The following is a 12,842-nucleotide window of genomic DNA, read 5'->3' on the forward strand; positions in this document are numbered from 1 at the left end:
GTGTTGTTTATCACATAAACCACATACACTTCAGGTTAGTGCAGAATGAATTTTACCCTGCAAAAGCTCAAAAAAAAGAAGAAAGATCCATCATAATCTTTAAAAAATCTAGTTTAAATTGAAAATAGTCCAGAAATGTGTTCAAATAATCATTTGAACTAGTAAAATCTGTATTTTCGTGTGAGTGGTTCATATCATAAAGTTAGCAACATTTTGTGATTCTTTTCAAGTTAAAATGTAAATTATAAGGATAAATGTGGCATCTTCATGAAATGTAAATAAAGTATGCATTGAGAGACCTTTACAAAGAATTGATTTTATCTTGAAAACTAGTCAAAAAATCATAAAGGGAAAAACAGTCTTTATTGATTTTTGAACTAAACTACTCTTTAGTCAATACTTTAAACTTTGTTCCTGGTGTCTTCTCTAAGGTTTTCAATATAGAAGAAACTCCCCATTTCGATCATGCACCATTCGGCACGAGACACGATTGCATCCACCTTCCCGAAAACGTAGTCACCTCAATCCACACGAAAATTGTAACATAAAATGCCATCCAACCTGATGGCGGTGGCATGTGTCGGAATGGAATGTTAAAATGAAGAGTCCCGTTGGCACACGTCGGTATGGGTGTTGGTACGGGGCTCGTATCTCGTTTAAGCACACCCATCCACGGTGGTAGATCGTTTCACGGAATTTCACGTTCCCTCATCAAAATGCTAATCCGAACAACAATCCCGATCACACCGTGCGCACCGGGCGTGTGCGTTCTAGTGCTGCTGCGGTTCTTTCCCTTTCACTGTTGCATTCTGTGTTGTTTTTGTTTCCCCATCGTTTGTTTTACTGTTGGCAGGGATGCGCCAACCGACGGGTAGTAATGCGTGTTTTCAAATCGCAAACCCCGGGATTCCGGGCGGTGCCATCAGAAACAAATCCATTTGGTTATTTGATTCACGTCACGACAGGTGGTGCAAGATGATTCGAAGGCGATTAAAAATAAATTGATATTCTATCTTCTACCGCCCGCTCAGCGCCTCGGGATGGAACTTTTAGTTTAGAGTCGGGCATAACCCAACACTGGGGAAAGTGACACTTTGATGTTTTGCTTCTGAAGGGGACGGCGTGTCGATAAGTTTCGCCTCCCTTCTACTCGGTTCTTACTAAGAGGGTTTTCTTTCGAAAATTATGCTTTTTTGGTTGCACATTTGGATGGGTTCTTGTGGGATATTGGAATATTCTTGAAGATATTGCTCACATCAGTCGCAAGAACAGAAACGTACGGCGCTATCGTATTGCTACAATTGTGAGGATAAAAGCGTATTTACTGAGGGTGCCCAGAAGCAATTGTGAACATCAATTAAATTTAAAACAATTCAATTACAACCAGAATTTACGGAACGTGTTGGAAATTGGACGAAATTTGAAATTGTACAACACGAATTGCAAAACAATGTTAGACACACTGTTTATAGTTCGTATTAAGAAATTAAGTACTAATTTGAATGTTCTTCCAACTAATCAAAAAATTTAATTTACAAGTATTTTTGGACGGTTTTAAAATTTAAAATACATTTGATTACTTAGAGAAAAATTAATATCAAATAATAATGACGAATTTGGCCTAAAGTAATTTTTGACCCAGTAAAATACAAAATGTATTTGGAGATATTTTACAAATGACAAAAAAAAAATTAAATAAAAATACAGTGAAGTGCAGATTACCCGGGTACCTATTATCCGGTTGCCCCATTATTCGTGCAGCTCAGAAATGACATTTCCGAAGGCGAATTGACATATAAACTGCAAAACCGATGGTGGCAAAAACTAAAAGCCTCAATAGGGAATGATACAATTTGCTCAAGTTTGACCAAACGGAACAGATTTATTTAACAAAGTGCACTTAAGAATATTAACATTTAGCTTTAGAAAAAAAGTCCACCCATTATATACTAAACACTATTATTCATAAATAAAAAGAGTTGTGCCTATTATCCGTGATATTCGCTTATCCGGCAAGGGCTGAGTCCCGATGAGAACGGATAATCGGCGTTCCACTGTGCACAAAGAAATGGTACAGATCTCTTCAGTTATAGAACGACTTATTGTATTAATATATAAAAAAAATCATTTGACTCATTACCCACTTTATTGTGCATTTCACTAGACACACTCCGTTTAAGTCACCGTACCGCGGGAAAGCCAACAGGAATGTATAATTAATTAATTGTTGCTTTGTATAATTTACATTTTCATTCAAACATTTTCACACCGCGATATGACGAGCTGTTGCAGCCACAGGTAAAATCCTTTTAGCCACCATTTTGGGTGACCGGTTTTAAACCGTTGAATGGACAGAAATGGATGATGGATACAAATTTGCTTTGAGGATGAAAAGCTTGCAGGTTCTCACACGATGGCCATTTATTAGTCGTTGAAGAGCAGATGCTTTGGTTCCATTTTTTTCTTGTTTTGGAATAAACATCATTAAAATTTGTGTGTATAATCTAGATTACAGCAGAACATGTATTTAGCAATTCGATACAAAAAAAAATTCTATCAACATCTTGTCGTTTCCCCGATTAAACTTAAGCTCATTTGCTTCCCACCGACAAAAACCAAACACTTTTGCGGTTTAAATGGTAGCAAAGAGCAACCAATGCTACTAATGTGCCTAAGGATGGAAGCCTTTCTCCAGTAAAGCATCTTTGCAACGACCGAAACAGTGTAGCGTAATTGTGGTTGCGCAATAAACGCAGCTTCCAATAATCGTTTGCCGGCGGCAATGTTGTACCGGATGCATGTGACCTAAAGAAACGTACACGAGTATAACGTTGGTTTGAGGTTCGTTAATTGTTCATTTAAATGCAATAATACGTCTGCCACTGTATTGCACTGCACGTGGAAGGCCGCTACACACCCGTATATGGTGAACCATCTCGGAATGTACTTTTGCGCAAAAGTGAAGGCAGAGTCTAATAATGTGTGCACCTGTACGTGTAGCTAGACGTCCTTTTCCGGCCGTTAATTTAACGACCACCGTTGGCATTGGCAAAAGTGTGACTCCGGATTGTGACTCCAAACCTGCCGGTAGACCACACAATATAACGTGCATCAGAGCAACGGGGTTACGTGGAGTAGAACGCCCACAATGGTGCTCGGTACCGCAGACCACAGGACGTCACCAGGCACCGCACATCTTCGGACCAAAGGTGGCAATGTGGTGTGTGGTCTTGGTGGTGTGCATAATCGGTTTTCACATTCTCTCTCTCTCTCTCTCTCTCTCTCTCTCTCTGCCCATAGCGCTGGGAGTCATGAGTAGAAGTGACGCTTTTTTGACGATCCGTTGCGCACCACCAGGACCATGTTATGGATAATAAATTATCTAACGAGGCCCCGTGCGCGGGCGCGTTTATGCACGCAAAACTCCCACACACGCATCTGGTGGGGTGATAATTTTTCATGTCCTAAGCAAATATTGGACATGATGAGTCTTCGAAAAGTGCGGACAGAGAGAAGATTCTTTGATGCTGGTCACAAATCCGGTAGCGGAAAGGTTAGGTTTTGGGTTTGCATAGAATATGAAAAACATTTCCCGTATGCAAAATGGGGAAAAAGAGCTGTTTTTCCTTACGTCATGTTTGGATCCTTTTATTATGATATTAGTTTTTTTCTAATTCAATCAACACATTTTTTTAGACAGCGTTACATTAAACTAACAAAATGTATCAATTATTTAATTCTGCATATAAAATGTAGGAGAAAGCTTTCTATGTTTTTAATTAAATTTCCTTCACAAAAAGAAATGTCCTGTAAGCCCACGCAACATTTTTGTCTGTCATTTAAATCGATCAGCAGCAGTCTCGCTTAAAACACGTCGGAAAGTTTTCAATTTGCTTCAAATGATTTTTTAATTTGTTGCCGGTAATATGTAAGCTGTTGCCATTATTGATTTATTTTTTCCCTTTAGCATACGTCCGGTGATCGAATATGCCAATATTTTCCATAGGGCAAACTTTTCCCCCGTCTAAATTGCAAAGAAAAAACGAGCAAACTCCACGTCTGCATTACAATTATATCCCGGGAGAGGAGGGAAAACTTGAAACGATTTTCTAGCGTTACCAAACTTAGTAACAGGTACCTTCAGTACACGTGGGGATGGAAGAAAGGATGGGGAGACTCGAGAGACTTTATCCACCTTCTTTTTTGAGCACGATGTTGGCCTAGCAACACCTATGCTAATGATCACGATGCGTGAAGCTTTACCTGCAACTGGATCGTTACAGTATCGTCCACGGTGTGGGTGTTAGAATTTGTACGGTTTTCTTGATTCCACCGCCATAACAACGCGAGAAAACGTATTGTAGAAGGAAAAGAAATTGCTCTACTACCTGACATTCAGCACATAGCATTGCAAGCGCTTTGGGCGGACATGAGCAGACGGACCGAAAAAATACGACCTTCAAACAGCATTAAACATCTCATGCCAACAAACCGTCAGCATCGTGTGGGGAGGCGTTGCAGATGTTAGACTTTGTAATTCTGCCCCCCAAAAAACGGAAAAACAGAAATCGAAAAAAAAGGCCAACAATCCACCAGAAGCATAAGCTCCAACCGGTGTTTGCAAGGTCTCATTATTGTGAACATCAACGAATAATCATTTGCGCTAATTACCGGCCAACGTAAAGTTCCCGGAACGGACAACGATACTGGGGAATCTAATTTCGAAGACGCTTGAAACGTGTAAACCCCCGGCCAAGAGTCCCATCCATCTCATCCAAAGCCATTTCCGGATGACGGGTTGTAAGGGTCCCGCGTATCGTGTCGTTAGTGGTGGACAAATTTGGTTCGTCTTGCCATTTTTTTTGTTGGTTTTGTTGCAACATTTCTTGCCCGTTAGGGTGGGGGTTGGAAGTTTGCATACATTTTGGCTACAGTGTGATGGAAATAAAACAGAATGCTGACCTCTCCACAAAACTCCCAGAAACCCCCCAATCGTCGTCACCCGGGGGACGTCACCAAGGGGGCTGGACTGCAGTAGTCAGCAGGGTCCTTATCCTCGAAAGCTTAGCAGCAATTTGAAGTGGATTTTGTCCGTAAATACGATACCGTTTTAAAAGGGACGAAAGCCTGTTCTCCTGCTGGCGGTTGAAACCTTCTCAAGTGAATGTCGGCTATTCAGGTCTGTATTTGATGGACCTGATGGACGTAAAGAAGAAATGCAGGCCAGCATTTTGGAAAACTCGTAACCGTGCCCGTAATACGGCTTCCGAATAGATGAAAAGGATGAACTTTCTTATCCAATTTTTTTTCTGCCACCTCTCCCCAAGAGGCTATAGACCACCGACAAGCAAAAAGTAAACGACAAAATGAAAGAGAGAGAGAGAGAGAGAAAAAGATTACGATGCTGTCCGCATAAGAAATGTGCTGAAAATGACGATGGGAGCGCTAACAACAACTACCGGGGCAAGGTAAACCGTGAAAGGTGCGGCTGAGAAGTAAGAAGTGAAAGGCAAAAATCGAGCAAATTCTACCATCCTCTAGCGAAGCAATTTCTGTCACCGTACGGCACGCGAAAAGGACATTGGCTATTCTGGTCCAGACGATGGCGATGACTATGCGAGCGCTAGTTGATATATGGGGTCCACGTTAAAAGTTCAGTTAGTCGACAGTCGACTGTGGAGAAGAAATTTCGCTCTCTCTCTCTCTCTCTCTGGTTCGTAAGTGGGTGCCGGAATAAAATAGCAGCAAACTCGGTGACTTAAATTGTACCGAAGCACGTCTCCGTCCCATGATGGAATGGTGATATTGGTGGTCCAGCAGCTGCTATTCCAACTGCCGATGGACGCCTTCTAATGTATAAAACAAAAAAAACAACCGCAATGGAACAAAAGAACTCAAGACACGGTGCGACTTTTTCGTAAATCGTGCCACTTTTACCACTACCTGATAATCGAGTGTTTCACTTCGTTATCGATAGCACACGCTGTGGAAATACGAAAACGCGAACGATTTGTTTCATTTCCTAAGTGACATTATGAAACAAGAAAATCCTCTACTTTGATGCTCCTTAAGAAACGTTAACATCATTGTACTAGAAACGGAAAGTTAACTTATTATTTTAATTTTAAATCCGTTGTCAATTTTGGTCGGAAGCCTTGATTTACCTTGTCGAACCTTGACCCGCATTATTGGTCACTTTAAATTATATATGAAGTAGAAATTGAATAACTTACCTGAAAGGGAATTTCCTTGTTCTTTTTGATTATGTGAAAGCCACAGATTTTCGTTTCGTCGACTTTGATCAGTGGCGTTATCTCAACGAATGTTTCATTTTCCTTTATCAGCCCGTGGTACGAATTTTCCAGGACACGCTCTGTAAGAGGAAATGAAAGATAAATTTGTTAAATTAATTTTATAGATATTTTATTTATACTTGATGATGACGGCTTTACAAATATATTAAATTAAAATTAAATTAAATTTTTAAATTAAAATTAAAATTTAAAAATTTCTACAATCTTTTTAATTTGCTAAACAAAAGACGACGAACTTTATTTCAACGAGATATTTTATATAAAACCCAAAAAATATTTTAGAATGAAAATACGATAAATAAGAATTCAATAGTTGTCCATCAATACCATTAGACACGCATCGGAAAATATGATGTTACATTTCCTTAAATTAAATTCAATGAGCCCTTTTTATTCACATTGCTAACATGACAGAAAATAATTCCCTTTCCGGATTTCATGGTGCTATTGAAAGTGGAATAATATTCTGCCTATCGTTAACATCATTATGCGCTGGGAAAAGCATCCGGGGCCTCGATACGTTATCATTTCACAAACCCCGATCGTTACGCATATTATTTTAGTGTGTTGAAACTCATCCCCGAAACCGGCCCGGTGAATACACTTTGATGCGACAAACTTAGCTATCGATATTTATTATGCAACCACAAATATTTTCCGAATGTAATTGGAACCGAAAAGTGAGTCGTGAACATTTCTATGCTTCATGCTTCCCTCCGTGTGTGTGTGGGTGTGTGACGAGGTTTTGTTACTACTTTCGACGTTGGTGGTGATACAATCCGTGTGAGAACATGCACCACCCAACGGTACACAGGGTTCATTTTATGTTTACTAATTTGTTCCCTTATTTGGCACCTGCTGTACATCGACGCAAGGGGAGTTGTTTGCAAAACGGCCATTCGAATGTATTATGTTCGAGCAGCGTTTGCAAGAATTTATTTGCTTGTGGACAAAACATTCGACACATTTTGCGTTTCGAATGCAAAGGAGATGCTTTGAATTTGTTGCTGAAAGGTATTAAATTTAATTGAAGTAAAAAAAAATGTTATAAAGAATGATTTATAGTAACTTGAATTAGAACCAAAAATGGTAAAATGTATATAAATGCCATCCAATAGAAAGGGATCGAAAATATATTTAAAGGCAATGTTATTGTATCCCTTTTTTTCTGTTCCTAATTAATGTACGTGATGTTTTTTGTGCGGCAATCATCCAATCGTACCCTCGGTATCGAATATAGCTTTAGGCGAGGATTAGTGTAATGATCCCGGGATACAGAGTAGCATACAAAAACCATCCTGCCCTCCTCCTGTTTGATTTATTGTAAATCCGCCGGCGAATAAATCAATCACACAAATAAAACCCAGCATAAATCCTTACTAAAATGGAGCTTAACTTACATTTTACCAATCGATCGAACCGAGAATTGTCCGAAATTCACGAAGCGGAGCAAAATACCTTTTGCGCTACCACCAACGCGTGAACATCGATAGAGCCCCTGAAGGGTGTCGGCTATAATGCACACTTTTCCTTCTACATCAATCGATTGTTTCCGGTGGTGTTGGGCAAAATTTGCCGAGAAATGGCTGGACAGCTGGTTAGATATGGTACGATGGGTGGCCGAGCGGGGAAAATAGAAGGAAAATAAATTGCTAAATCTTGGATTCGATTCCAATTTGAACATGGGCGTTTGTGCGTTACGATAAGCACATGAGCGAGAAGTAGTAACAGTAACGTAGAAAAAGTCATTCATTGCTCATGATTACCGACACTTCAGACGGATCACCACCGTTAGTGGACCAACAGGGAAATCCTTTTGCAATCGGGAAAATAAAAAGGAATGAAAAGTACTGTAGAGCATTTTAATTGCTTCCGATGTGTTTTATAGCTAGTACGAATTGGGTATTTCTGCTGAAACATGGATTTGTAACATGGAATCGAATATATTTTAGATGGTTTTGATCGGTGGGATAGCATCTCTTAAGTCATTATACTGTAAAAATAAATCCTACAATTTTTGAGCAAAAACCAACACGTTTTTCCTCGCTATCGAAATACCGAGGAAAAAAGAAAAGAAACGCAAAATCAATAGCAAAACATACGATTCAAGCGTTGGTCAAAGAAATCGTACTTCAGCAGGGAATTAAAACAGATTACGTGCCCTATGACTCACAGCACAGTCAAACCACAGCATTTTCCTAGCGTGATTTATTTTGTTTCCACCCATTTTCGAGCAGCAGTGCCAGTGGTCGTTTTTTCTCTACACTTGCCCAATTTTCACGCCTTCAGGTTCGCAGCAGCAGCAGCACCTATGGCGTAAAATGAAATCCTCAGCTTAGCACCTTCTTAGCACTGGGAGTGGGCCGCGCACAGACGAACGGTTGAGCGCTTGTGGGTTGAGAAATGAAGAAGAGCTCAATTGCTTCACACACCCCTGCACCCGTTGGTTGGGTTTTGCTGATCGATACTGGACTTCGATTCGGCCAGCTGCAAGGTGTCGACGTACTCCGGTGTCGTGTTGAACGATTACGTTATGCTTTTGCCCCTGTATACAACCGTAAAAGTGCTGAAGGAAGTGCTAAAAAACACACACAAACAGGCTACAAGAAAGCGACAAGGAAAAACGAACCAAGATCGAGACGGAAAGTGTCAACGTTTTTTTCCGTGTATGCATTTTATTTTCCTTTTTGCTGACATGTCGGTTTTAGGGAATGTTTCGTTTTTTTTAATGTTTATTGTTGCTAGTTGTGGCGCAATGAAATTCGACATTAGTGAGAGGGGTGGTCCTATTAACCCTTAGAAAAACATTTTATGCGAATGGTTTTAAGATTGGTTGATTAGTTTTAACACTAGAATGGTGAGAATGTTTACGTTTATTTGATTTATTCGAAACATTTTCATTAACATATTAATGGATAAGATATATTTAATAAAGTTTATTGTATGAGTAGAAATTATGATTTTTAACATTTTTGTTCCTTCAATACAGCACAAGACACTAATGTCGGTTGGTGCCATGACCAGGATCACTATTACGACAGTACAATCGTAAAAAAATACTTCTCACAGCACTAAAGGGATAGTACACGAGAAGAAACGAACACATCATGAAGATGAAACATGCTTCACACCATCAGAAAGAAAGAAACCCACAAAAAAACTGTCCCACTGCAGTGTTATAAACGAACTAAAAGTAGAACACTTTTAAAAAGTCCAATAACCGAATCATAAAATCTTCCCCGAAACGGAACGAACGTTTGTTCTGCTGGTGTGCCGACAGCAAGGAGTGCATCAGCCCGACCGATGCAACGGGTGTGGACAAGAAAAGACATACGTTTGACCAAAAATAAATGACAAGCAGCGCAGCGCTACGAAACACAGAAGAACATCCACTGATAGATTAATCCGAAGGCAAAAAAAGGGAGACAAAGTGAACTAAAGCCGGAGTTTGAAAGCAAGCAACAAACAACCACGATTGGCAGTTGTCTACGGTGAGAGGTAAAAGCGAATGTCGCTCCAAGTGATGACTCCAAGCGTGCGTGCGTGCGCGCGCGCCATCGTATACTTCCGCCGCCACGCACGTGGGCGTTGTGGGTAAGACAAAAAATTTGTTTCACCGGAACGAGCGAAACCCCTGCGGCTTCATTTGATCCGAGATCGGTTGGCGTACCATCTACGTATGCAGAACCTTTTTTTCTGTTTTTTGGAGGGATGATATTTTTGGGGATCCAGTTCATAGAAAAGTGTCTGTGTCCAAAAGATACATACAAGCAAACAAAAAAAACGAGAGAAAGAAATGCACCCAAATTAGATATCTGCGTTGGGGTCAGTATTAATCACCTATTCAAGCGTGCGGACATAAATCAATGTCCCCTGAAGCGGCCAATGTTCGAACGGTGAAACTAACGCAAAGTATCTGGAATATCTGTCGAAGAGCAGCGAAGTCGATAATACTGCGTCCGGGACCGACCAAGAACATAAGGGTGTGGCGTCTTAAAACGGTTCTTATACAGCAAATGATGGATGTTTTTGTGGCCGGGTTTTAGGGTGTCGAAGATAATTAGCGCCCATTTGTAGCTGCTAAATGTGATATTTTTAGGATGGACAGAAAAAGGTACCTCAGTATATCAACGTGTTTTAGAACTCAAACATGATCTTGATTATGATCTTGACTGTAATAAATTGTAAAAAAAAAACTTACCAAAATTGTAATTATGTTGTGCAAACTCCACAAAATCATGCAAATTTGACACAACCGTGATAAACAGCAGATTAAAAGCGCCGAAACTTATGCAATTCAAATGACACCATTAGCTTGTTATGCTATTATTCATAGCTTGTTACGTTCGTTTAAAAGCATTGAAATTTTAAAGCTACACTCCCACAACTTGCACCTTGTGATCCATTAAAAAGAAAACAGCAAACTTTCTTCCTAAATCTGTAGTGCATCCTAAAAGGGCAGGATAATGTAGATACCGTCATCATCATCACGGTGCGCTCCATACAAGCCATGATTGCATTTATTTAAATGAGGTGCACCCATATTAGCTCGGCCATCGCAAGGGTTCTGCTTATGAATAATAAAACCTTTGCCTTGAAAAATCTCTTCCCCCACCCCAAGGTTCCTTGCGTTTTATTGTTCTGTGGTATATCCTCAACACTAACACGTCTGCTGTATCTGGTACCGAGTGAGAGTCGGAGACCCTTCCCGGATCTGGGTGCAGATTTTACGTTTTTACGTGCCTCTTTTTCCATTCCATCATTTTCATAACGTGCACTATTGTTGCAGGAAGCTGTGGAACGGTACAGAAACGTGTCTGCAATAGACTATTGACTAATTGTTGAGTTGGTAACGAGTGAAGGTAATGTCGAGGAAGAAGGAAAAGAGGTTCGGGACTATGATAGGCCATTCGGAGGCAACTACTAAACCGTCTGGGAAGCGTGTACTTGTCGGTGGTTGCCTTCTCTTTCTAAGCATTTATGCAAATAAGATACTTCCCTTTCGAACTTTGCTAGCGGGGTTTATGTTAAAGGGTCCTGTTTAACGTGCGGCCCAAGAATTGTAGTAGTAAGGATGGGATCCAACCGCACCATGTCCAGAGGGTAGTCTTGAAAAATCATCTTCCATCATCTTTCACGCTGCTACCCCATCAGCGACATTGGAGGGCACATACACATCCATACAGCAAACACACTTCACCTCATTGTGTAAGCTTGGCCGAAGCATACACACTTCTGCTTCTAAACCGCATGAGAACAACAAAGCGGGAGGGTGTTTGTAAGATAAAACTAAAAAAAAAACATCTCAAACAAAACAACGATGGCGACACCAACAGGCGGTAGTTGCAGCAAATATAAGGGCGCAAAATGGAACTTTACACAATCGTTTTACATACATAATCCCGAGTCTAATGCTTCTGCATAAATTGTGTTTCCCATGCCGTGGTTGCGGTAAAGGTTCGCGACTTTATACACATTTGCTTCCGGGGCAGGCCCCAAGCTTTGGAAGCACGCACCAGAGCAAGTGCGCGCACATTCACACCGACGAAGAAAGCAATATATTTGCATCAGCCTTTTCGCCAGTTCTTCGGGCAGGGAGGATATCATTGCAAATCCTTTCCGGTGTGCTGCGCCGATTTAAACCTGTTTGCAGAGACAATATTGCATGTTGACGATATTGCAGAAGCTTTGGTATATTCTGCAGTATACAGCTGCAACATGATATGCTAGCAAATATGTGCCTATAAAAATTCGTGGCTAAAAGTTTAACCCATGCTCAAAATTATTTACGATCACTTTTGCCGCTACCATTAAACATCCTTTTCATCCTCGATATCTAAGTTTTAGAATCATAAATGTGTAATCGTGGAAGCAAGAGTTTGGAGAAAATAATTTAATGGTTAACAATTTTCTTTCCTATTGAGGAGCGTTATCAAACAGCAATTGCTGAGAAAAATATAAGAAAGTGAAATAAAATATTGTGTAGATTTCCAAATGACATAGTGATACAGTGACATAGTGAAATCTTCAATTTTCCCGGAGTTGGAGTAATCCGATTCCGGGATATTCCGGAGAATACTGCGGCATTATTACCGATCACGGATCCGGCCACCAACCGAACTTCAATCCGGAGTTAAAATCGATGAATACTCCGGAGTTAACATTGGATGCAGCGCTAGAGTATTCCGGTATCAACTCCGGAGTAATTCGGAGTCAACACCGGAGTTACTCCGGAGTTAAATCCAGATTAATCCGGAGTAATTACTTCGGAGTATATTCTGGTTTTTATACGTCGAAGTCGGAGTGGATTCATGAAGCCACTCCGGAGTTCCCACTACTAAATGAATTCCCCGAGTATTCGAATCTTCCACCATCCTTGGCATCCATCTCTGTCACATTACGAGAATGGCGCCGGATGATCCACTCTGTTTGGATATGTGAATCTATTTGATATATTAAGAGTAGATTTAGATATGTTAAAAATTCGATTTCATTCACAGAACTGTGCGTGACATGTAAAAAGCGTCT

The 12,842-nt window shown here is 40.4% G+C and overlaps 1 protein-coding gene across 6 annotated transcripts in view; it reads right to left on the reverse strand.

Annotated features, from left to right (window-relative positions):
* Positions 1-12,842, reverse strand: part of LOC125768563 (calsyntenin-1) — an 85,123-nt gene that overhangs the window by 26,543 nt on the left and 45,738 nt on the right. For all 6 annotated transcript variants that reach the window (XM_049436405.1, XM_049436407.1, XM_049436406.1 and 3 more), the window contains exon 3: positions 6,234-6,373. In XM_049436405.1, the coding sequence (XP_049292362.1) occupies positions 6,234-6,373 (140 nt within the window). The remainder of the gene's footprint in view (positions 1-6,233; positions 6,374-12,842) is intronic.

The sequence above is a fragment of the Anopheles funestus genome, chromosome 3RL (assembly GCF_943734845.2).
Source record: "Anopheles funestus chromosome 3RL, idAnoFuneDA-416_04, whole genome shotgun sequence".
In the NCBI taxonomy this organism is placed as follows: domain Eukaryota; kingdom Metazoa; phylum Arthropoda; class Insecta; order Diptera; family Culicidae; genus Anopheles; species Anopheles funestus.